Source organism: Ictalurus furcatus, chromosome 23 (assembly GCF_023375685.1).
Source record: "Ictalurus furcatus strain D&B chromosome 23, Billie_1.0, whole genome shotgun sequence".
NCBI classification, from domain to species: domain Eukaryota; kingdom Metazoa; phylum Chordata; class Actinopteri; order Siluriformes; family Ictaluridae; genus Ictalurus; species Ictalurus furcatus.
Window position 1 is genome coordinate 5,361,103 of NC_071277.1, and position 26,406 is coordinate 5,387,508.

Genomic DNA, 26,406 nt, shown 5'->3' on the forward strand with positions numbered 1-26,406 from the left:
TACTGTGCTAAATCAGTTTCACTCAATAATTAGAGTGGAAGTTATATTTATGTCCACATTATACATTTTAACATTAGTTCACATATTATATTCATTGCATTTTCCAGTGACAAGTGAATTTTACGGTTTCATGTCATTATCAAGAGATAACATGTTATTCAATTCAATTCAATTTTATTTGTACAGTGCATTTAAGAGTTGACATTGTCACAAAGCAGCTTTACAGAAATGTATAAAATCAGGATATAGATTTTAAATTTCTTACATTTAACCCTAATGAGCAAGTCAGAGGTGACGATGGCAAGGAAAAACTCCCTGAGACGATATGAGGAAGAAACCTTGAAATACTTGAGACATCTCTTGATACTGAGACTGAGCAATTGTCCGAAGATGAGATAATAGAACTTTTTGTTTCCTGTTATAATGTTAGTTGTTTTGTCAAGATAAAGAATTCAGGCATGTTGAGATTTATCATGCCATCTGTTTAAACCAAAGTTTATGATGAAAGTACTATGTTACCTCTTTGTAATTTTTCCATCACTGATTTTACTCTTTGCGCCACATCCCCCCCTTGTGCCATTATCTGAACATTTTGTTAAGATCCAAAAGTTATCCAATCATCTCTGGAAGATGCCTCACAGCTCCAGCGTCCCTGGGTCGATCGTGGGTTACTGTCTGTGTATAATTTCACATTAACCCAGTGTCTGGGTGAGATTCCTCCGGGTTCTCCGGTTTCCACCCACCAACAAAATACATACTGTTTGGTTACCGAGTGGTGACCCTAGATTGCTCGTAGGTGTGTATTCATGTGCACGTCACTCTGCAATCCCAACCAGGGTATATTCCCACCTCACACCCAGTCTTCCTGGGATAGACCCCAGATCCACCACAACCTCAGGATAAAGCTCTTACTGGAGATGAATGAACGAGTCTTTGGTAGACCTATGAAGTGATAATGAAATCATTCAACTGAACATTATGAGAAATCAAACAGGTCATCCAAAATACTACAGAAAGCGAAATATGTAAACGCATGGGCATTTAGTGAATTTATTTGCTCAGGAAAGTCATGACAATGCAATGAGATCATAAGTAAACAAAGGAAACAAATTCCCTCCTTAATTTATTTAACTAATTTTATACATGCATATTGTGATTTACATAAAACATGTAAAAGAAATTATATAAGAACACAATAAAATACATCATTCATATTCTTTCTTTCTTTCTTTCTTTCTTTTTTTTTTTTTTTCTTTTTCTTTTTTCTTTTTCCTCTCTCTCTCTCTCTCTCTCTCTCTCTCTGTGTTTACGAGTTTGGCTAACTTCTTGGCTAAGTTAGCCGTTTGAACATTTTATACCGCTCGTGAGGAAGTAATGTCACGTGATACGCACGGGTCTGCTTATGCTAATTAGGAATGAACTATAATAAGTTGCGGTTACCTAATCAAATTCGTCCAAATGCTTTCTCGTTTTTCATTTATTTATTTATTTCAAATTTACTTTCCCGTACATGAATTGACTTACAAAGAGCTGTCATTGTACTAAATCTCCATGTCTAAATGTCCTCGTTGTGCCTGCACTAAATGCAGTTGTGCGATAATGGTACAGTCCATGGCTAATAAAAAAGAAGCGAAACAAGGCGCGTTGTCGTTCGGCAAGAGGGAAAACTGCATGCCACCGACTGAAAAACAAAAAAAAAAACAAAAAAACACAACCCAGCGTGAATACAATGGGAGAACGTTTCAAAGATCCGACTAAGAATTTCGTGTGTTCCTTCTTAAACTGTAAAGCTTCATTTTCCAAGGCATGGAAGCTGGAAGCTCATTACTGCAAACACACTGGGCTGGTAAGAGACAAAGCAGGAAGTAAAGAGCATCTCTGTGACTCTCTTTCAATTCAGATCCAATCAACCTTCTCTGAAACCTTTGTCTTCCTCCATTAGAGACCTTTTGCATGTGATAGCTGTGATAAAACTTTTTGCACCCGTTGCCAGCTCACCAGGCACAATCTGAGCCACAGTGGGAAGAAACCATACCAGTGAGTCCTCCTGTACCCATCATCTTCCTCTATAACCATCTACTCCCTTCTGTTAAGCTTAATTAACTCTGTGTTCACTCTAATACCCTGCAGATGTTTAGAGGATGGATGTTCAGAGAGCTTTATCAGTACTGCACGGTTAAAGAACCATGTTGAACGTGTGCACCAGCACAAGGAGAAGCACTATGTGGTGAGTATAGTGAGCAACACGCACCATTGCTCTGGCTTGCACCCATGAGAACCAGTGTTGGATTGTAGTCTTTTGATTTGATTTAGTCATGGTGTTTCTCATTTTCTTAAATTGCCCCTCCTTGTTTCCTTGGAGGGAGAAAGCGAAGCAAGGAAACAAAATGAAACAAGGATTTGTAGGACTCTAACACCATGAGTGCTTCACTTTAGTGTTTTTTTTTATTTTATTTGTTTAAGGGAATTCATTTGTTGATGGTACATTGCATTATTTGTATTAGGCCACAGGTTCCCAATCCTGGTCCTGGAGAGCTCACACTCTGTCCTGCAAATTTTAGTCACCTGATTGAACTAATCAGTTAACGTGGGTATGTTTGAGCATGAAAAATACTAAAATGTGCACTCTGGTTAATTTTAGTCTGTTTTACTCTGATGTAACTGGCATCACTTTTTTTTTATATCAAGATTTATTAATTTTAAGGTTTTCATTGAAATTGTCATTCAAGACAGGAGCTCATGTGAAATGCAGTATGTGCAGATGGAACCCCCATATAATCCCAAACTTGCAGTTGGTCCCTTTTTTTCCCTCCTTAAATGCAGTACAGATTGTGAACTCCTGGAAAACTTAAAATATCAAGCAGTTTTGTCATGGAGTGGAATTTTTCTTGTCTTCAAAATCATTAAGCATTTGTGAGCAATTCTATTCAGATCAAAGCCATGTGAAATGCTTTCCTTAGATTATAATGTCTTTGCTGTTTTTCATTTGTTCTCAGTGTGACTATGAGGGTTGTGCAAAAGAGTTTCGTAAGAAGAAGCAACTGAGCTCTCACAAATGTGAGCACACGAACCAGCTACCATTTGAGTAAGTAAGGACCGATTGTACCTTTTTGCATCTCGACGTCTCAACTGTGTCTGATTTGCTCAACTAAACTCTTACAGGTGTCAGTATGAGGGCTGTGGGAAGAAGTACACCACCTCTAAAAAGCTGCAAAAACATGAGAAAGTGCATGATGGTATTATATTTGAAAGGGAGGAAAAATTATTTACAAAGGCCCTTGTCTGTGTTTTCACCCTCACTTCACTTCATTCTAACGTTGAACTCGTAGGTTATCCGTGTGCTGAAGAGGGCTGTGACTTCCAGGGAAGAACGTGGACGGAGTATCAGGCACACAGGAAAGCAGCACACAGAGGTAACCTGCTCCATCTGAGGATTTCTTGTGTTGTGTTCTCATGCTTTGAGTTTGTAATCTCTGCTCCTCTTTGCAGAGGCTCTGCAGTGTGACAGCTGTGTGAAGGTTTTCCATAAAGCCTGGTTTCTAAAGAAGCACAAACTCTTCGTGCACTTGGGCGTCCGGCGTGTGTTTAAGTGCACCAAGGAGGGCTGTCAGAAAACCTACACCACACATTTCAACCTCCAGAATCACATTCTTTCCTTCCACGAGGGCATACGCTCCTTCATTTGCCCTCATGATGGTTGTGGGAAAGCGTTCGCCATGGAGGTGAGAAACCTGAGACCGAGGAGAGGTTACTAATCGTTTATGCTTTGATTAAAAAGAATTTCCTTTGCGTTTATAGGGAAGTCTGAAGCGACATGCTGTAGTCCATGACCCTCAGAAGAAAAAGCTGCAGGTAAACCTCTGGTTTAAGGAATACTTGAGTTGTCGTTGTCCCCTGCAACCCAAAATCTATCAAGTGCATCTCTAGTGATTTTACCATTGACATGCTGTTTCCCCTCACTTATAATGGAAATCTAAGGGCACTTGGAGTGTGGTTGTAGGAAAATAACTCACAAGAGTACTATGAAAGGTAAAATGAACATGAGTAAGATGTGCAAGTATTCGATGAATCTAAAGTAGAGATAGTCCAAAATAAAACTTGAGTAGACTAAGTATTTGGCCCAGTACATGATTGAAATCAAATGTGAAAGAATTAATATATATGATTGCAGAATATAGTTGCTGGACTTTTTTTCCTTTTCCTGTCTTCAGAAGAAGACCAAACGAGGACGTAAGAAGAAACTTGAACCAAAGACGAATGTTTCGGATGCCTCTGAGCTGTCTGCACAACTGCACGGGCTGTCTCTAAACACGTCCACGTCCCAGAACAACCCATGAACATCGTGCAGTCAATGAGGACTTCCTAGTTGACTTCAATTTCAGTATCCAGCATAATATAATTTAAAAGCACTACTACTAATAAACTCACTTCTCTGCACCTCTGGTTTTGTGTTCAATTAAATGTTCAGGATTTGGATGGTGAAGCGAGCTGATTCTTAATTTAAAGGCTGTAAATAGGAAGGTGCTGCTTCCTCCTCTTCAGTTCAACCCACAAGTTTTGTGTGTTTCAAGTCAGGGAACTGGGAGGGTCATGGCAGGACCTTGATTTTGTGGTCAGTAAACCACTTGTGTTGATTTTGATGTATGTTTGGGATCACTGTCTTGCTGGAAGATCCAACCACAGCCTGTTATAAGCTTTCTGGCAGAGGCAGTCAGGTTTTCATTTGATATTTGATCATGTTTGATTCATGGTGCCATGTATCATTAAAAAAATGTCCAGGTCCTCTAGCAGAAAAACAGTCCCAAAACATTAAAAAGCCACCACCATGTTTAACTGTGGACATGAGGTACTTTTCCATATGGCTACCTCTGTGCCAAAACCACCTCTGGTGTTTATTACCAAAAAGCTCTATTTTAGTTTCATGTGACCATAGAACCTGATCCCATTTGAAGGTCCAGTAGTGTCTGGCAAACTGAAGACATGAGTTTGTTTTTGGATGAGAGTAGAGGCTTTTTTTTTTTTTTTTTTGGGGTGTTCTTGAAACCCTTCCGAACATGTGATGTAGGTGACTTTGGATTGTAGTTTTGGAGACTTTCTGACCCCAAGACGCAACTAACTTCTGCAATTCTCCAGCTGTCATCCTTGGAGAATTTTTGGCCACTCGAACCATCCTCTTCAGTGCGTTGAGACAGTATACACAGATGCCTGATTCCAGGTTGATACATATTTCCAGTTGTCTGGAACTTGATTATTTCCCTGATGGTGGAAATGGGCATTTTCAATGCCTGTGCTATTTTCTTATAGACACTTCCCATCTTGTGAAGCTCAACAACCTTTTGCTGCACATCACAGCTATATTCCTTGGTCTTACCCATTGTTATGAATGATTTAAGGGAGTTTGTCCTATGTGTTAACTCATATTTATACCCCTGTGAAACGAGAAGTCATGGGTGAACAATTTCCTGTTCCTAGTCACCCAGGTGTACTAATTTTTTTTTTTTAAATATCAGTGGGAATATACTTCAACTATATTTTTCTTGTATGAATTCATAGGGGTGCCAATAATTGTTGTACACTTAACAAATTTTTTTAAATTTATAAACCTGTGGTATTTGCAATTATTTGATATCCATGAAAGAGTATTTTTGTGTTTTTTTTTTTTTTAACAAAAGGTTAAACAATTTTTCACAGCCGCCTTTGCGCAGATTTTCCAAGGGTGCCAATACTAGTGGAGGGCATTGTAGATATAGATAACATGTAAATTGTGTGTGTGTAGCTCTAAAACTGGTCTTGGTTGTACCTTTGGTTTGCCCTCACACCTGCTAACTTTATTCTAAAGAATAAATCATGGCATGTAAAGTTTGTTTTTAGTGCCTGGGTTTAATTATTTAGATGTGGGATTGTGCTTAGTAAACTGTATGTCTCTCTTTTTACGTCAAGACGTTGCTTTTTTTGTGTAGCAAAGCCAAGGGTTGATAATCTCAGTAAAAACCAGGTCAGATTTGCTCTTGGTAAACGTGACTCATGTAGGCTTACATAAATCAACCCAACTCTTTAAGCCATGACCTCACACCCACACTGCAAACACTGAGCGTTATCATACACGTGTCTGTGGGAAAGATTTATTTATTAAACACCTGTACACATACACATTTTCAAACATCCTCACTCGTATTCACATTCACTCACACACACACACACACAAGATAGAGATAACATCTATATATAAAACCCCTGGCAGGGTGGAGTCATGAGAAGGCCTTAAGGCTGCTTTCCAGAGGGGCGGGGCCTCCCTCATGGGCGTGGCAGGGTTCTCTAAGGCCGGGTTTTTTTTTTTTAGCATCGAGTGAAGCGGTCAAGTTTTTGAGACTCACACTGACACTATGGCATCCGTGGCAGAGCAGAAGGGACACAGGAATGATAAAACGCTTGGATACGAGGACGGAGAGACTACGCCAGGCTACCCGGCCAGGAGACGACTGTGAGCGCCACCCGACTGCGCTGCTCCTTCAGCATGGGCACGAGGGCAGAGTGACTCATACCCGCTGTGGGAAGTCCGTTCACCGCCACGATCATGTCACCACACCTGTGGGCAGAGACCGGAATAAGATCCACCATTAAGACATGAGCAGAGTGTCGGAGAAAATCATGTGCTCAAAAATGCGATATTTAACTTAATACAAATTTTATTCGGAATAAATGCAGGTGCAAGCGAGTGGTCAGATATGAAGCACAGTGTGATGCATTTGCAAATGTTCATTCATTCATCCTTAGTAATGGTCTGGTCAGTTTTCCAGTGTTTCCACAAGCATATTTAATAAAATAAAAGAAAACCCTTCAGATTTAGGCCACTGAACCTGAATACAGATAATAATATTTGGAGCACTAAATAGATACAAATTTAGATTTTTTATTCTTAGTACTTCTGTAAAAAAAAAAAATAAATAAATAAAAATTGAGCAGGGCAATATAGAAGCTCAGCTTGTGATTGCATGAATCAGCTTCCTCAAACTTACCAATGCAAATGAACACAGACCCTGCATGCTAATCTAAGTAGCTAGCAAATTAGGCTTATGTTTGTGAGGCACATGTTGTTAATCATCGTGATATAAGGCAACAACTGCCATATAACAACTGCCACATGGTGACAATTTTTTTGATAGGCAATAATACAAAACTTCTATTTTCCTAAATAACTGGAAAAGGTACTGGCACCCTGTCCAGGGTGTACCCCGCCTTGTGCCCGATGCTCCCTGGGATAGGCTCCAGGTTCCCCGTGACCCTGAAAAGTTGTTGTCGAATGTCGGACTCACTTCAGGCGGCCGTCGTAATAGGCAGGAGTTCCTAACACAATGGTCTTGATGAAAAACGCCTGGTTGGTGTGGTTGTCCTCGTAACCGCCGACAATGCTGAAGCCCCAGCTACCAGGATGACTCCGGCGCAGGACAATCTCATGGCTACTGTTCAGGTAGCTGAAAATAACAAAGAGTAAATAATGGACATTGTGCTGAGTATAAAATATGTGAATTTAACCTCACTGACAATTTTTATTTGGCAATTAACACTCCATATGGGTGATGCAGAGGGAAACGATGCTGCCTCATAGCACCTGAGGTTCGATCCTGAGCTCAGCTTACTATCTATATGATCTCCCCATGTCTGCATTGATTTCCTCCAATTTCCAGTTTACTTCTGTGCATGTAGGTTGATTGGCTACGCTAAGGTGTGAATGTGTGTGCGCATGGTGACCAGTGAAAGCGGGGGGGGGGGGGGGTTGCCAATGTTTTCATTGCAGTTGCTATTCAACTCACAAAAAACAGGCTTTTTCTTGATTCTTGCAAACTAAAGTGAAGTGATAGTTTATTTCTGGGAGACACATGATTTATTTATTTATTTATTTTTGTCAGGGCAGGGATCCTGCCAGGTGAAAAATATATATATGACAATGACAAGAGAAGTTTTTGGGATTTCGAAAGTCCTGTAGTGTCCCCTGGGCAATTTCAGGAAACATTTCAGAAGGAAGGAGATAAAGAAGATAAAAAAAGAAAGAAGATAAAAAGCAGAGATGAAAGTCAGCCCCACAGATGGTTAAAAAAGAAGGGACAGCTGCGGACTGCAAGGATGGGGGAGTGAAGGAAAATTGGATGGAGGTGATTTGGCACAACAACACGCGAAAGGAAGGAGACGGACAGGTGCAGAGGAGAGGGGGATTGCGGAAGAGAGGCACAGTGAATGAGAGACGGAGGAGACTGAAAGCCCTCTGTGTCCCAGCCTCATAGGGAGAGATTGTGATTTTATAACATGGCACTTTCAACCGATAAACCAACCGTGCACACACACACACATACACACACATATACTGGCACACAATCCCTTGGCCTAAATCTCAAACATGTGACTTGCGTTTCTCGAGTCCTCTTAATCAAAATAGCTCCATTTCCTCGTCTCGTCTCGTCTCATCTCTATAACCGTCCTTTGTCTCTGATGACACTCTGTTAAGGACACGAGGAATAAGGAGGTGAACTTAACACCCGGCACACTCATGGCTCTCTGCCACGCCACTCTCCCTGGTGTCATTATTATTTGGATCACTGCTCACTGAGGCCAGGTAGCTATTTTTAAATCATCCCAGCAGAACAATTGTTACCGCTCCGAAAATAGAAACGCTTTGGATCCGTGTCTTCTGTGCTTTGGGGACCAGATGAGCTAAAAGCAGAACTATTCATCTTCTTCATTTCTTTAACAGCTCCCACGAGATTTCCCGTCGCATTCCTTCATTAAACCAAAAGGAACTGGAGCCTCACCTGGGGAGGCCGAGCCACATGACCCAGGACGGTGACCAGCTGGCGTCGTAGTCGCTCTCGTGGTGAGGCAGAAGGCCCTCGTCCTGTCCCGGCTCGTCCACCGTGCTCACCTCCAGTGCCCGCAGCTGCACAGAACACGAGGCGGCGCTAGATTTCAGTGTGCCTACCGCGTCACTGTGGCTTAGCGATGTCAAGTCCTGACCGTTGATGCTCAGCAGCACGTCTCCTGAGCACACAGTGAAGTGAAGTTTAATGAGCCGAGTTTAAAGACACGCACGGCAGAGACAGGCCTTCCCATGGAACACATCATCATCATCATCATCATCATCATGACCTCAATACTTAATCATAGTGTTATTTGTTATTTTGTTATCTACAGATATAGTTGAAGTACTACAGCTTTACTTATAGTCAGTTACAAAATTTTTGGCACCCCTCAAAATGAGTGAGAAAAAATGACTGTACAAAATACATTTCACCCACAAATTGTAGAAACTACTTATATAAATCATTCTCATGAAAGCCTTTTCTAAAATAATAGTATTTCTTCCCTCAAAAAAAAAATTTTTTAGTTGACAATATTCATTTTAATATGGGTTATATTTAGTTTTATTATTTTGTTAATTTTATTATTCTCTTATTAGTTATTACTAATTATACATTATTTATTAAAAATACATTTTTTGAGTTTATTTTATTTGTTCTTAATTTTTGTGCTGTTTAATGCATTTTGATGATCATTTGAAATGTATAAAATATACTACAATGTATTATTATTATTATTAGTAGTAGTAGTAGTAGTAGTATATGTGCAGTTCGTACTGTTTTGAGATCTATTAACAATCAAATAATTAAAAAAAAAACTGTGATCGCAATATTTCCATGGAATGCTACAAACTGCTGCTTTAATGACATTCATACAATCTTAGAAGTTTACTTGTTATCTACGGTGTTGTAAATCTGGAAAAGACAGAGAGAGCAGACAGCCAGAGAAGACAGCGATGTGACTGACCCCGGTTGATTCGTCCGTCCCGTGACAGGCAGCCATGCGGTTGGACGCTCGTGACGAAGATGGGCAGCTCACCGCTCTTACTGCCACGCCCCCCAGCCACGGTCATTCCCAGTGACTCGTGCGGCTCCTTCTTCACAGTGATGTGTTTTTCCTTGCAGGTGACACACTGAGAGAGGTCCTAACACAAAAATAAAATGAAATTGAAAAAAAAAACCATACATGTAAATTGCAGATCTTTCTAAGAGAGGAAGAGGGAATTACTAAAATACTAAACATGGCCTAAGAACATCTCAGCTTTACCCAGTGAAAGTTTATACAATATGTAGAAATGTCCATGGTTATGCTATGCTATTAAATCTGCTGTTCTGCTCTATTACAGAAAACTGGCTTGACCTCTTGTTGTAACAAAGCGGAGTTACTGTTATAACAGCACATCCCGAAACGTTTTATTCCTCTTAAACCAGAAAACACGTTCATGGAGGACAATATCAAATGCCTATTTATCAATTTGAGCTTGAGGTAATAAGGATATTTTCATCTGTCCGTTATTTTAATGCCGAGATATCAAAAGAGGTTGTCTTCTTTTAAATTCCATGGTTCGCGTCATCTTATACTGTCTTCCTATTGGTGGATTTTGGACGGGTGTCGTAGCAGCACTTAGGCTATGGGATTGTAACATTGTAGTATTCTAAGACCGCCGATTTCAACTCCAAATAATTTCTTCATGACGTACGATTTTGGTCTCCAACAGCAAAATCGTACAGTAAAAATCTTACAGCGTAAAGCCGAATTAAGACGTTACTCCTGCCATCCCTGGAGTCCCATTACTGCTCCTTCTACACCATCAATCACATCACTGATCCATCCAATAGGAGTCAATAATTACTACTGAGGACAAAGAGGAGGCAAATCAAGAGCTGCTGTAAGAGAGAGAGCTATAACTGTCGAAGACTTTCTAACACTGCGATTTGCAATATCCACACACACACACACGCACACACACACACACGGACTCACCCTGTATGTGGAAGAGCGACTGAGCTGCAGGTTGGGTGTGGGATTTGGCACAGCCGTGTGGTGCACCGGAGGCAGGAAGTGTTCATGGCACCAGCTATCGCGGGCTGAGCTCGAGCCCGTGTGTACAGCCATGGTCTGCTTGCCAGGCCGGCTGATCAGCAGATTCACTCTCTCTCCACTGGCCTGAAGTGTTACAGTAACCACAACGACATCATCAGTGTCTAATGCTATTTAATGCTTTAAACTTTAATGCCAAGCCACTGAGGTGTTGGCTTCTGCCAAGTGTAACTTCACTGATTCCCGCTACTGTTCCCTGCTCGGGAAGGCATTTAATAATGCTTAAGAAAGCCCCAATCAGGACAGAGTTATTCAGAGATCTGTTTTGAAATCCCATCTCCTGCCCCTATCACATGACCGCTATCAACCGAGGACATGCTAACACGTGCTTTCTCCAAGACACTTTTTCCACCAATAAAAATGCCAGATGACCCAATTAACATATGAACGTGGAATGATTGACAGTCGCGTAGGTGTTTTGATCTCTCCGATATTAACTGACACGCTCTGGAAGCCCCGCCCCCTTCCCTCATTATGCATTAGTATTGTACTGTTTGGGATGTGGAGAATATTTTGAGTTCATTAATGTGAAATAAAAAAATCTCTTAGTGCATAACGATTCACAAATCATTTTATTATGTTTATCTCAGTGGGATTTATTTCTGGACAGCGCTTATATATGCAGTCCCTTCTGAAACTATTGGAACGGCAAGGCCAATTAATTTTGTTTGTACTGTATACCAAAGATGTTTGGGTTTAAGATCAAAAGATGGATATGTGACGAGAGTTTAGAATTTCAGCTTTTTTTTTCCTGATACTTACATCTAGACGTGTTAAACAACATAAAACATAGAACCTTTTGTATCAGACCACCCAATTTTTAGGTGAGCAAAAGTATAGGAACAGATAAGCCTTGAAGAAAATTCAAGCAAATAACACTTAATATTTGGTTTCTATCCCTTGCTTTCAATAACTGCATCAAGCCTGTGACTCATTGGTATCACTATATTGTTGGTTTCTTCTTTGGCAAATCTTTTCCAGGATTTTACCACATCCTATTTCAGTTGCTGTTTGTTTTGTGGGGTTTCTCCCAGTCTCATCTTCAGGAGGTGAAATGCTGCTCATTTGGTGATTGACTTGGCCAGTCACTTCCACTTTTTCCCCCTGATGAAGTCCTTTATTGAGTTGGCAGTATGTTTTGGATCATTGTCTTGCTACATGATGAATTTCCTACCGATTCATTTGGATGGATTTCTCTGTAAATTGGCAGACAAAATGTTCCTGTAAACTTCTGAATTCATTCTGTTGCTACCATCATGAGTTCCATCATCAGTAAAGATTAGTGAGCCTGTTCCAGAAGCAGCCATGTAAGCCCAAGCCATGACACTACCTCCACCATGTTTCACAGATGAGCTTGTATGTTTTGGATCATGAGCAGATCCTTTCTTTCTCCTCACTTTGGCCTTTTCATCACTTTGTTAGAGATTAATCTTGGTACCAGAACTTTTGTGGCTCATCTCTGTATTTCTTTGTGAATTCCAATCTGGCTTTCTGCTGATGAGTGTTTGCATCTTGTGGTATGGCCTCTATATTTCTGCCCTCAAAGTCTTTTCGAAAGGTGGAATTGTGATACCTTCACCCCTCCCTGTGAAGGTTGTTGGTGATGTGGTCTTTGGGTTTTTCTTCACAGCTCTCACAATGTTTCTGTCATTAACTACTGTTGTGTTCCATGGCTGACGTGTTCCACGTCTGGTTTCTGGTACGCCTGTGGTTTCTTTCTTTTTAGGACATTCCAAATTGTTGTATAGGCTATGCTTGTGCAATGCCTCTGATAGATTTTCCTTCTTTTCTCCGCTTTAAAATGGCTTACTTTTCTCTCTGGTCTTTATGTTGGTTTATCCTTTTTAACAACAAATGCAGTCTTTACAGGAGAAATCTAGGGCTCAAACCAAGAGTAGATACTCAGAGCTATTAATTCTTTAAACAAACAATTTAACAGGGCACAACTGGGCAGCAAGCAACACCTATCATTCATGTGTTCCAATATTTTTGATCACTTGGAGAGAAAAAAAGTGGGTGGGTTCAAACAAAAAGGTGCCATGCTCTGTGTTCTTTAACACATCTAGATATAAATAATCGTATCATCTCATATTCATCTTTGAATCTCAAACCCAAATGTCTTTAATGTATAGCGAAAACAAATGGAATTGGCCTCGCTGTTCCAATACTTTTGGACAGGGTGGTATATATGACTTGAAATCTTTCCTGAAAGGGAAGCCTTCTATTGTAAAAGCCTCATAAATGCTCTTCCAGAGATTGCTCTAGAACTTTCTTTTCTAAAAAATGTACATTTTCACCAGCCTATTCACATTTATCTCCCCCTACCTGTATAATCTGAGCGGCCTGCTCAGGTGTGCCGTGCCTCAGGTCGTGCTCGTTCACCGCCAGCACTCTGTCGTTGCTGTGCAGGCGTCCGTCCTTGGCAGCCAACCCCCCCTCCAGCAGTTCCAGCACGAACACGCCGGACTCGTCTGTGCGCCGCACCAGCTTGATGCCCAGCTGTTCGGTAGAGTCCCGCTTGTGCAGGGTAATGCGCAGACTGCCTGGGCTGCCCTCAGGCACTGCAGGGGCAGGAACAGCAGGCACGGGCGGAGGCCGGGCACTGCAGCGGCGCTCTCTGAGCACAGTCAGCTGTAGGGTAGCACACGGACGAGCTAGTGTGGAACGGGCGAGGTTATGCGGTGTGTTACTGATGTCTACATTGTTCACCTGGAGGAAGAGGGGTGAAGGACAGAGGGAGAGTTGTAATGCCTGAAAAGCAGCTGAATATTAATTGACTATCAAAATGCAAAAGGATTATTGATGAAATTTACATTTATGCGAATGCATGAACACACGTCGCAATTAGAACATGCAGATTCACAGACCGAGTGCTCGAAGAACTGAGAGGGTTCTGTCAAATACACTAGTACACTAGTAGTGAGTCACTAATTAAGACATTTTGAGGACAAAGTTCTATTCCTAAAGGAATTAAAGGAGCAAGTTGTAATATTTAGAGCTCTCTGCTGCCTGTTAGGAGACTTGCAATTACAATGAAAACACTGACGACACTTCTTTTTTCCCTTTTCCTATGTTGAAACTACTGTAGGTATACCTCATGAGTTGCTCTTTAAGGAAAATAGGATGAGCTTAGCCGGACTGGCTGGGCGCAAAGCTCATTTCTGGGCCGGAAAAATGTCAACAGGAGCTTTAAAGAAAGAAACTCGCCAGATCTTTTAAACTGTAATGTTGCGAATTGCGGTTTTTAAAAAAATTATGTGATTATACAGGTCTAGAAACATTTGAAACATTACTAACGGCACCTTTAAGCCTATTTGAGATGGTAGACTAGCTTTCCTTACCTGTAGTATTTGGTCACCTGCCAGCAGCCTCCCGTCTCGAGCAATGACACCGTCACGGTACACCTCCTGGATTACAATGTTTATAAGAGGCGTCTCGTTGCCCCCAACTATGCTTATACCCAACTCCACGTAGGGGTTTGAGCGATGAATCTCAATGGTGGTGATCTCGCCTTCAGGCAAAGACGGCAGCTTTACACAACCTGGCAGGCGGAAACAGTACATCCATCATTGACTCTGGTGTATAGATAAGTGCATTCATTCATCTTCATTAACCGCTTTATCCTGGTCAGGGTTGTGGTGGATCCGGATCCTATCCCAGGAACCCTGGGACTGAGGTGAGAAATGAGATGCCAGTTGATCGCATAGCACCATGAACATACACACACCTAGGGGTATTTTAGCGTCACCAATCCAGAGGTATGTTTCCATAGAGATGCAGCATGGAAATAAAAAAGCAGTGAATATAGTCATACCCTCTTCTGCTGATAAGGGCAGAGACTCAACAAAGTCCCACCCTGATGACGCGGAGCTGCCGGTACGGAGAAGGTGGATGCAGGGATTACTGAGGGGACGCTTTACACGTGGAGGGATGCGCTCCAAACCTTGGACACCTAAAGAAACAAGTCTCAGGTCAAGCAATTCCACGCAGTGTTCAGACCGTCGCCCTTTGCGTTTTAATGTCTCTGGACTGAATCACTGTATTCGTCTAAATTTCCCATGAGGACAATGAGGAACTGAATGAAACTTAATTACAAATAGACACGTTCTCATGTTCTGTCCCATGCAATCACGCTGATTTCCAAATTTTATTTTTTTTGTGTAGTCAGTGATCCCTTTACCTGTAAAATTAATAACATACACCCCTTCAGTACAGATTTATTTTCTGAACAATACAGAAATACGACTATTCCAAAATTAACCTCATTAATAAAATATGTATATGAAACTATATATGAAAATAACTACGGCTATTTATCAGCTCCAGAGCTTTTTAGTCCTGAACTCTCTACTGAGAGAACACACTACTTTTTTGTTTTTGAGGTTTGGACTAAACCTATTTAATTAAATAATTAAAATAACCACAAGAACTTTCCACTGGTTAGTAAGGTTTCTGACACAGGAAAGTATTCAGGACAGAGGAGTTTCTCTACAACACAACAAGCTGTGTGTGTGTGTGTGTGGAGGTTTTTCTTTTTTTTTTGTCTTCAAGAGAGAGAAAATAAAGAGGCTTGTGACTGAATGACTGTTTGTTTATAGCTGTTATCACGTAAGTAAGAACAGGTATTTGTTTCATGGACATTCTCTACTATTAAATGTAACTAAAAATGGTTTTTAAAAAAGTGTTACGTTTCGTTTCAGTAATAAATTCAAAATTGTAATCTTTTATACCAACTTGCCGTGGTATAAGAGGAACAAAACACAACGTGTACCTTTTTATTGCTTTAATTGCCATTCCTATTCTGAAAGTGTAGTTTTGTTTTGGTTAATTCTTCCTAACGTCCGATATAAAGGTGGGTCTTGATTGAACTGAGCGACTAAATGAGCCCTCTGATGGAGCAAGAACCAAACCACTGGTGACAAAGTGCAGGTCTGGCAGCAACACTTTGTTGAGAAAAGGCTGTGATGTAACTCACTGTCTTCCTCCGTGCTCTCCTCAAAGGCAGGGTTGTCGACGCCTCGCTCCTCCGTCCACACGGGCACGTTGCTGCCATTGCTGCAGGCGTTGGAGCCAGCAGGTGGTGGCGATGTGCACTCCCTCAGCTCGGTCTGTGGAGATTTGGAGGCGTCAGTCACCACGGTTTTGTCCTCACATCCCTTAACCTGGGTGCCCTCCAGGACCGCTCTCTGACCCTGCGTCCCAGCACACCTGCACACACACACACACACACACACACAATATGTTATTTACTACACACCAAAAAGTGATGGTGATCCCAAGAATCAATTTTTACCATTACTTGATTATAATTGACAATTTACAATAAGTTTCATTCACAAACTCTACACAGTCTCCTCATCAATTAACGAATTAACCTTTCAAGCTAGAAAGAACCTAAAATCTGCAAGATGTTAATAACCATATTGTTTTATACAGTGATAAACACAAGCCTCTCTCACAAAGGCTAGAACGAAATCCAGACGCAGGGCAGAGTTTAAGGGCCCACTTTTCCCTCTTTACATAGTATTGGAAGGTCTGTATTTGCGTATTGGAACATGATTGGTGCTTATATTTTATGACGCAATAACGCGCGTTCAACACATCTCAAATTTTCCAATGATGAAAATCTAACTAATATAATCTTTTCATTGGGATTGCCTCGATGTGTCCGTCCATCAGGACGTGCCTAATACAGCTCCTCCACGAGCTGACAGGGGCATCCTGTTCCCGAGCCACCTAAGCTGGCTCCTCTCAATCTGTAAAAGCAGTGGCTCTACTCCAAGGCACTATCACAGAGAGTAAGGCCAGCAAACACCTCATTTCCCCCGCCTATACTTGCAACCTCATTCTGTCGTTCACTACCCACACTACCATTGTGACCATTGATAAAGACAGGTAGTGTCGATTGACCGGTGCACAAACAGCTTCATCCGCAAAATGACCTCCTGCTTCACCACAACATACCGGTACAAAGACTGTATCACATCACTGACCAGATCCGTTTTTCAATCTCAGGACTGAGATGCTCCCTTCAGATGAGGTGAGAGTCCTGAACTCTGGCAGAGATGATTTTTATTAAGTAAGTTGGGATCTTGTTCATGAGAGAGAGAGAGAGAGAGAGAGAGAGAGAGAGAGAGAGAGATTTGAGATTTAAAATCACTTTCCAATTACTGTCTCAAAACCATATCCACTGGGTCTCTTTTTTTTTTTTAAATACAACTATTCTACTCCAAAATGAGTCAGAATAATGAAAAATGAAAATTAATGACATAAATTGTTAACATAAATGTAAGGAAAATTGTGTTACTAATGATTAGCTTTCGACTCAGCACTCCTTTTATGAAGTTCAAAGAAGGTTTTTTAAAAATTCCATGTTCCTTTTTTTTTCTCTCCGCACGTTAATCAGAGTTCATTACGATTATGGATATATGATTATGTGAGCTCTGGTGCCTGGTTATGAGCTGATCCGAGTACCATGGCTTCAATAAGAGGGAATCCACCACAAAACAAAAGTTATAAGATTCATATAAAAATGTAAATGAAAGTCTAAGTAGTTTGATATTTAATCACACTTGTCCTGAAATAAATGGTTGTAGAAACAAAGATAATTTGCCAGGAAATGATCTTAAAAAAAAAAAAAATCTTTAGATTTTCTTTCCAAATCATGTTTGGCAGACTGCTTTTGAGAAGGTTTTTAATTAGAAAAAAAAAGAAGTTTTTTTTAATAAATAAATAAATAAATAACAATTATAGTGACATTTTTAAACATCATATTATATCCAAACCTACAATAATATACTACATAGATTTCTAATCATAATAAAATGAATATACTGCTTTCATGTGCTATCAGATTTATTGCTAGTTTTTGAGCTAAAATGTATACATTAATGTTCCTTCTAATTTTAACTTCTAAAAATGGGTAGCTTTTAAAACAAATTTGTCACCCGAGTATTTTACTGACATATCATTTCATCATGCCAGAGAAAAAGTTTCATCGGTTAGTGGTAGGTAAACACAATATCTAATTATTTGTTGATAAGTAAACTTTCAGCATGGAAAAGGAAAGAACAGATTCAGCAGTTGACTGAATTATATTTTTCGAAATACAATATCCATTTATTCATCAGCAATTAGGCAGAGACACATTATTTACATCGCTATAATTAGCGTAAATGTTAGGAATATATTAAAATCAAGCAAGCAAATCAGCAGTCTCTTTTTTTGCTTTTGATTCTGGAGTGCAAGCGCATGAAAACTAGACTCAATACTTTGTTCTCAAAGCATCTTCACTGAATCCAGACTGTCTAAAATCTAAAGTCTACATGCCCAGCCACAGAAGTTTGGCACAATCCACTGACATCTCTTGCCAGACGTAATCCAAGCCAAACCGGAGCACATTCAAGGAGCAGCACTACTTTCACACTGTATCGCAACTGTTAATCCTGAAAGCCAATCAGCTTATCTCAGAACATCAACCGAAAATGCATGGCCCGGTCTAAAACCACTCACCATAGGCCTGGGTTGCCTTTGGCAGTCTTGCAAAAGAAGTAGTTGAAAAGCTCTCTAGAGTTGAAGTTTCCCAGCATGGCTGCAGAGGACGAGGAAGCGGACGCGCAGTTGGCCAACACATTCCTCAAGGGCTCTGCTAATCTCTTGTCACATGACTAGGAGCAAATAATCCCCTGATGAGATGGCAGATCAGGCCAGGCTTGGCTTCAGGTCCAGAGAAAGCATTCGCATTGATACCTGTCCACAACTTACGTAGGTCAGTCAAGCGTCAGTGGCGAGATCACATTAAAGGGATACTTTATTCCCTTTATGTGTTTATTCAACGTATTCTCTATCCACTATGTCTGAAGTGTATGTGTGCCTATCCCAGGGAACTCGGGGCACAAGGCGAGAGACACCCTGGAAGGGACGCAGGGTATAATCGCACAAACATTCCCACACTACAGACAATTTGGAAATGGTAATCAGCCTACAACACATGTCGTTAAAATGGGGGCGAAAACTGGAGTGCCTGGAGGAAACCCTCGAAGCATGGGGTGAACAAGAGCGGAGGCGGAACGCAAAGCCCCAGCCCCGTAGGTACGAGGCAAACGTGCTAACCACTAAGCAACCGTGCCCCCCCCACCCCACCCCCCACCCCCCTGCTTTAGGATTGAATTATAAATAAAAACAGGTTTGCTGTTCCTTTCTCAGTCTTCCTTTCTCCAGCACACGCACTACACATGAGGTGGACGAGGTTGGAAAATGCCAAAGTATTCCTTTAAGCCGATGTTGAAACTCACTGTGCTCTCCATATGCATACTGTGCTCTTTACTGAAGTACTAACGTGCTGGGAGTGAGGTGAGGGAGCTGTGTGTACATGCTACTCTTTGTATGCTAGGTCAAACGCAGCATCTGAAGTGTGCACTCTTGTGTATGCTCTTCAGTATGTACCGAATTACATCTGTGGGTCTTAGAAGAAAAAAGAAAATGACACCTCGTCTGAGAATTGCACAAGTAGCTTCACAGTGGTTGCATAATACTTCTGAATTTTAAATATCCATATTTCTACTTCTGTATATAATTTATATACGTGAAGCTGCTCTGAGATATGGTGTTATAAGGAGTGTGTGTGTGTGTTAGCAACGATTTTATTTATTTTATTTTATTTGCTATTTTTTCCCCCCTGAATGTTACAGCTTCTGTAAATTTTTAATGTGATCAATCTGTTAAATTTAGTAGGTGTTTGGAGAATGTGATAATTTTGTGAGACTTTTATCAGGAAAATTTAACAGTGCCAATGCAGTTAGCAGTTGATGCTAAGCAGTAAGCACTGTTATGTAATTTTAGTTGTTCTGAATCTTTTCTTAGGAATTTACCAACAGATCTGAGGAAAATGTTGGTATTCCTGACAATTCTGTCCCGTTTCTGTCCCACTGTGCCTTTACATTACTGTATAAAACAGTATAAAACATGCTAGTCATGTACTAGCTACCTAAAGGATTAGCCTAAGTGATTAGCTAGTTTGGTGCCTAGCAACAGTGTTCTCACCACATTAAGCACTTGAACAGCAGGTGTATCATGTCACACGTCCAGGTCGAATGCACAAATTCATGCTCCATAACTTTTTGAAGAACTATTCAGTTCTAGTATATATTTCAGAATGTTGCAGGAAGGTTGTTTTTGTAACGTTATAACTTAACTTATTAAGAACTTGTCAAATACATTACCAAATGATTTGATAACGATGTGTTGTCTGAGAAATACCTGTGAATTAGGTATTGTGCGTGTGTGTTTGTGTGTACCTGTGTTTGAGATGTGCCTCCAGGTCACAGCGTGGCATGCTGAGGGAGCAGACCGGCGTGAGAGGGCACGTGACGGACAGTTTATCCAGCAGCTTGTGCACCAGGATGCTGGAGCGTCGGCAGCCCTGCAGCTGCAGCCTGGCACGATCCAGTGGGCAGAAGTCACGCTCCTGCAGGAAGCTGCGCAGGCAGCGGGCACAGAACGTGTGGCCGCACGGCGTGTCCAAGGGCTGCACCAGCGGCTGCAGACAGATGTGACACACCAGGTCATCGTCCACCTCCAGCCTGTAGTTGTACAGGTGGTTCTCCCAGGAGCGGTGGATCTGCCCACACTCCGAACAAAGGGCCTCCAGGAGAGCCTCGCTAACCATGCTGGCATCCACACCTTCGCCGAGGCTGCCCATCATGCCACTCGACACACGCAACTGGCTGCTTATGGGATCGTCCACTCCATGGGCCTTAGAGAGAGCACGAGAGAGATAAACTCCATGGTTGTGAGTTCAAATCCCAGGACTGCCGCTGCTGAGCCCTTAAACAAGAGCCTTTATTCTTAGACTGGATTATGCCTCACTTCTTAAATAAATTTTTTAAAAATCCGCCGCTTATCCAATATATAGTATCTACATTTAGCCAATACTGACCTAAAACACCGTACATGTTGTATATTCCAAAACACGGACATATTTTATGTTGTATTTGATGTTGACTAGTTTGTGTGAACACTAGACACAAATTATCTCCGGTAGCACGTGATGTTTCACGTAAGTTTTATATATATCCTTTGTCAATGTTTTGTCATATACTAACCTCTCTGTTAGGCCTGTAAATGTATATGTAATTAAATATCCATCCATCCATCCATCCATCTTCCATACCTCTCATCCTACACAGGGTTGCAGGGTCACCTGGAGCCTATCCCAGGGAACTCGGGGCACAAGGCAGAGGACACCTTGGACAGAGTGCCAACCCATCTCAGGGCACAATCGCACACACATTCACACATTGAAGACAATTTGGAAATGCCAGTCAAGGTACAACATGTCTTTGGACTGGGGGAGGAAACCGTAGTACCCAGAGGAAACCCCCGAAGCACAGGGAGAACATGCAAACTCCACGCAGACAGGGTGGAGGCAGGATTAGAATCCCCTACCCCAGAAATGTGAGGCAAATGTGCTAACCACTAAGCCACCGTGTCCCCTGTAATTAAATAATAATAATAATAATAATAACTAATAATAGCATGAACTATTTTGAGACAGTAAATTTTATGGAAATGTTTGTAAATAAAGGTATATCTTTTTATTGAATGCAGTATGTTAACTTGACAAAATGACTTCTTGTTTAGACTCTCATAGCTCGGACTGAACAAAATATCACACAATAATTCCATAAGTACAAACTGTCACTTAAAATATGCTTTTCAGAATATTACAATCCACTGCTGAACCCTTAAACGTTCATTTACAGCTGAAACAATAACTGACTTGCATTTATTTGACCTAGAAATTATTCCTTTTGTTAGATCATGTGCATTCGAAGAAACAAAGAAACACTCGTCTGGAGCATCTCAGACTGTTCGGGATGAAAAGGATCACAACATCCCGAAAAAAACATTTTACCGATTACTGGGTACCTTTCCACAATATCAATATTGCAAAAGCAAATGATGACTACGATATCACTTAAGCAATAGTAGCTCATACTGTCCAAACCTACTGGCAGCGAGCAGCTAGACAACTGTACCTCCATTCCTCCTTTCTGAGTATCCATGGCAACCGGCATCCGTGCCCACCATCATGGTTTTATAAAAATAAAAAAAGAAAGAAAGAAAGAAAGAAAAACACGGAGCGAGAGACTGCTGTGTCTTTATCTCTGTGACTGCACGTCTCTGTCTCTTTATCTAGCAGCTGCATATGCATAATTCATGAAGATACAAGGCTCCTCTGTTCCCATAACAAAGCCTTGTCATCGTCTCATCACATACAAACACACACACACACACACACACACACACACACACACGGTATTCCAAGGTATTCCTAGGACACTTTCATGCATCTATTGCTCTGAATTGTTGTAAATGAAGACATTTAAGTAGAAAAACACATGCAATATAGAAAGTGGCATGTGCAATGTTATAGGGTCTAAGTGTTTTCAGTGTTTTAAGTGTCCCTAATGAGGTTATTGAACTGCCTGATGGTCCGAGTGCTAATGCTTCCGCACCTTCTTCCTGATTGGATTTTCGTGCTGTATGTGTGAACTGTGGTAATGAATTGTTTGTACACTGGTACATTGTATGTAGGCTACTAAATTGCCTGTGCATATATTAATAAATAAATAGGACTGAGCAGTAAATAGCCTAATTCTAACAAGGGCCTGGCTGCTGTATGTGCATCTAGGAGAGAGAGAGAGAGAGAGAGAGCAAGAGAGAGAGAGTGAGAGAGAGAGAGAGTGAGCGACGACATTACATCTCAGTGCATGTTCTCTACTCATTGTATTTTAAATTGTGTTCGATTCGTATCCACAGAGAACCTAATGTACACTATTTATAAACGTTGTTGGTTTATAGTCCACCTTGGAATGAGAAATGTTAGGCACAAGGACATGTAATCAAACTGTTATCTTTGTTAGTGAGCTGTAAGTCACCAAAAATGGCAACTCCTGCACAAGATGTTGCCTAGAAAGTCACACATTAGTTAGGTTTGAAGGCTGAAGGGCAAAAAAACGTCTCAACTTTCTGGAATGGTTGTATCCTTTTGTTTATCATCTCTCTCTCTCTCTCTCTCTCTCTCTCTCTCTCATGTCATGTCATGCTGCTTGTGTGGATAATAGATACATCTTCCTTCCTATTGCCCTTGACTGATGATGTTGATGATGGTGATGATGATTGTGATGATGATGGTGATGATGATGGTGTCAGTTTGTCTGATCTGATCAAGAGCATCATGAAGGAACCATCACATAAATGATCCTAGTATAGAGAAGGTATTTTTTGTACAACTGCCAAGTCAGGATATAAATAATGGCACCTTTCAGTGTCATACGGACACATATCTAAAGGGATATGATCAATTTGAGCCTTTTTCTTTGGATGCAAATTTGCATATATGACAATCTCTTATTATATTATTTTATTTATGACCGTCGTAAATGTGTCGGCACAGCCTGTACAGAGACAGTGACGTCTCATTTAGCAGCCTAGATCTGACCGTTTTATAGGGAATAACATGCTGAATATGCAGTATATTATACTACCTTATCGCGCGGTTCCTCCAAGCGATAAATTCCTGCCCCGAAAGGGGACGATATTGAGGATTTCGGTCACATCCGCCGCATCCGCTTTGGTCGCGACAGGTCTCTATGCGCTCAGTGGCTCCTCTGCTCCTCTGGCATGGCCACGCCCCTTATCAACAGCTCTGTATTGCGATTGGACAGCTGCCGCCTCTTTTTTCCCCCCTTCACGCTCGCTTCAAAGGCTGTCAAACTGCCAGACGTGCCCCACAGCAGTGCCTGATCAAAATACTACGGTTGTTTGGGATTCTTAAAGTTTTTCTTTTCTTTCCAGAACACAAAATATGTAATACATCATATTAATACGTATTTTCATGGCTGTTTTTGTACAAGTTTATGAATTACAAAGTAATTCGTTTAAATAATTGAAACAGGAACCTCGTTAGAAATTAGGAACTGGGTCCTAATCGGGTCCTCCGCTGAACAAAACCAAAACAGTTTCCAATGCAAAATGAATCGCTAATAAAAAGCCGGTGGTGTTTACATGTCGTTTGCGTAATGGCTGGGAATGATGATGAACTGGAAAGGTAGGTGACTTCTAGCTGTTTAATAAAAACAAAAAACAACAACAATAACAACAACAAAAAAAGCCCAAACAAACGCGTCACACCGACGAATGTCAGTATAATTAGCTAGCTAGCTACTCTGTTCCTAGCTAGCTTAGTTCTTTATTATTATTATTATTATATTTTTCTACCAAAATGCAACACTTACTTAAAGAGTACGTTTTAAAAGGCGTATTTTTGCCTCTACTTATCAGAACCAAATTGTATACGTCAATACAAGAGTTTATTTCTGTTACACTTTGGTACGTTTATTCAAATATGCAGTTGAAACAAGCGATCATTAATATGCACTAATTTGCATGCTAATTTGCATATGCAAGTGCGTTTACTAGAATAACTATATAAATGGGATGATGACACACCCCATGGTCAGAATTTCACACAATAGTTAATTAATCTATTATTATTCTTACTTAAAAATGGTGCCTGTCAAAGGTAATTAATTAATTAATTAATTAATCCATCCATCCATCCATCCTTCCTCCATCCACCCTCCTACGTTTATATCCCACTTTTTGTGAAAGTAAAACATTTACAAACAGCACAACTAAAAGATTGATAAATGAGGCCCATTGTTTGTAACCCTAACACAGCTTGATATTAGTTGGGCCCTAATGCAAAGTGTTAAAAGCAACCATATTTTTAAACATTTGTGAGATAAATGAAAGGCACAAATTTTAAAATGTAAACAAATATTAGTGTCATGTGAATTCCCAACACACAATGCAGTCTTCTTCGTGCTGCCATGGTTTATAAAATGAAGGAATGCTGCTTTCTCCCATACAGACGTGCGGTGGAGGAGCTGCTCAAAGAGGCTAAAAGAGGCAGAGTGCGTGCAGAGACCATGGGTCCAGCCGGATGGTAAGTCCATCTCTTGTTACTTTCCTGAACTAATTTATTATGCATAACAGTATATGCAGTTGTCTTAACGAAGACGGAACTTTACTTTGTGGCTTTAGGATGAAGTGTCCTCTGGGAAGCACCAATAAACGCTTTCTGCTGAACAGCCTGCGCCCGTGTTCTGCCGAGCGCCAATCTGGGAGCCAGTCAGCTACGGCAAAAGGAGCCGAGGACAGCAGGGAAGAGGGAGGTCGAGGGTCACGTCACCACCCTGAGGGCAGAGAACACGGCTATAGAAAAGACACCAAACACAGAAGAGAGCGTCATCGTTCTTATTCCCAGTCTTCAAGGCCCCGTGATTCATCTACGAGTGAATTAGCCTCCACAGGCCACGCCAACCAATCAAATGGATCTCGTTCCCGGTCACCTATCAAAGAACGGCTTGCGACGAAAAGATCCACTGACAGGACTCAAAAATGACACACTACTTTTTCTACAGAGTAAAATGTACTCTCTAAGGGCTGATTTATACTTCTGCTAGGATGCAAGAGAAACAGGAGAGAGATTTACCGGTAAGTGAAAAAGCCAATGAGCTGATGTGCACACTTGTATAATCTTAACATGGCTCTTAAGTATACTGCTGATCAAATCCACTATGAGAAATGCCAGATTTGCTAATTGTGATATTTTTCCAACAGGCTAATGCGGTTCTGAGAACTGGATTAATATCGATGTTGGAAAATTTGGCTCCTGTTTTGACATATCAAGACTCGAAATGATGCTCCATGAGGCAATGATTGGCCAACAACAATGATCACAATGATACAGACACCTGGAGAAGGCACAATGTTTCTTTTTATTCATCTTTGGGCAGAAATTTTTTAGTTTGGTTTAGGGATGTCACGATACCAAAAATCTAGTAGTCGGTACCGATACCACCAAAAGTACACGATACTTGATATCAAAGTCGATACCATGGTGTGGTATAAAAATAAAATTAAAAAAACTCTCCTGGAGGACATCCTCCTCTTGCTGATACTGGCAAAGAGAGCACGAGACAGAGAGAGAGAGAATTTTAGTTATCAAACACTGTCTGACAATGAGTCTCCGGAGGTGCACTCCTAAACGTGCGCGCACACATGCACACATACACTCACACACCCCTTATACTCTGAATGCAAGCATTAGTTTAAATTCACTGATATGGTGGCAGGCCGAAAAGATTTATTAAAAGCATGAACATTTGAATAATTATTTGTGACATAAGGCTACATTTAGCTGACAGGACACGGGCTGATTGGCAATGCATGGTGGTCCATTAGGAGGTAGTTTATAACATCGCAATGCGTTAACGTCTAACAAATAACTGGCTATCGCTAACATTACATGGAGCATAATGTTAGCTGGTTTCACGGCTACGCCTCAAACAAATATAATATAGGACCGTCTTTCAGGTGCTTTGC

At 41.0% G+C, this 26,406-nt stretch overlaps 2 protein-coding genes and 1 long non-coding RNA gene across 4 annotated transcripts; 2 read left to right on the plus strand and 1 right to left on the minus strand.

Moving 5' to 3' along the window:
• The first annotated feature begins 1,662 nt into the window (after window positions 1-1,662).
• Window positions 1,663-5,986, plus strand: gtf3ab (general transcription factor IIIA, b). The gene is made up of 8 exons (XM_053611821.1): window positions 1,663-1,846; window positions 1,943-2,037; window positions 2,131-2,227; window positions 2,997-3,085; window positions 3,163-3,413; window positions 3,490-3,722; window positions 3,799-3,852; window positions 4,212-5,986. Exons 1-8 carry the CDS (start codon window positions 1,730-1,732, stop codon window positions 4,335-4,337), a joined length of 1,062 nt encoding a protein of 353 aa, XP_053467796.1. The 5' UTR covers window positions 1,663-1,729; the 3' UTR covers window positions 4,338-5,986.
• Window positions 5,987-6,045: 59 nt separating this feature from the next.
• lnx2a (ligand of numb-protein X 2a) lies at window positions 6,046-23,714 on the minus strand. 2 transcript variants are annotated; one of them, XM_053611819.1, is made up of 11 exons: window positions 23,502-23,714; window positions 20,247-20,704; window positions 15,926-16,158; window positions 14,765-14,902; window positions 14,292-14,491; window positions 13,276-13,659; window positions 10,834-11,016; window positions 9,817-9,994; window positions 8,805-9,030; window positions 7,314-7,472; window positions 6,046-6,586 (listed from the first exon to the last, which is right to left on the minus strand). In XM_053611819.1, exons 2-11 carry the CDS (start codon window positions 20,651-20,653, stop codon window positions 6,451-6,453), a joined length of 2,244 nt encoding a protein of 747 aa, XP_053467794.1. In that variant the 5' UTR covers window positions 20,654-20,704; window positions 23,502-23,714; the 3' UTR covers window positions 6,046-6,450. The 2 variants fall into 2 exon arrangements, with proteins under 2 accessions (XP_053467794.1, XP_053467795.1); XM_053611820.1 differs by lacking the exons at window positions 20,247-20,704; window positions 23,502-23,714 and adding an exon at window positions 18,463-19,050 and having other exon boundaries at window positions 6,049-6,586.
• A 235-nt stretch (window positions 23,715-23,949) lies between these two features.
• Window positions 23,950-25,115, plus strand: LOC128599980 (uncharacterized). The gene is made up of 3 exons (XR_008384497.1): window positions 23,950-24,064; window positions 24,890-24,964; window positions 25,063-25,115. It is a non-coding gene; the product is annotated as an uncharacterized LOC128599980 (long non-coding RNA).
• The last annotated feature ends 1,291 nt before the right edge of the window (window positions 25,116-26,406 follow it).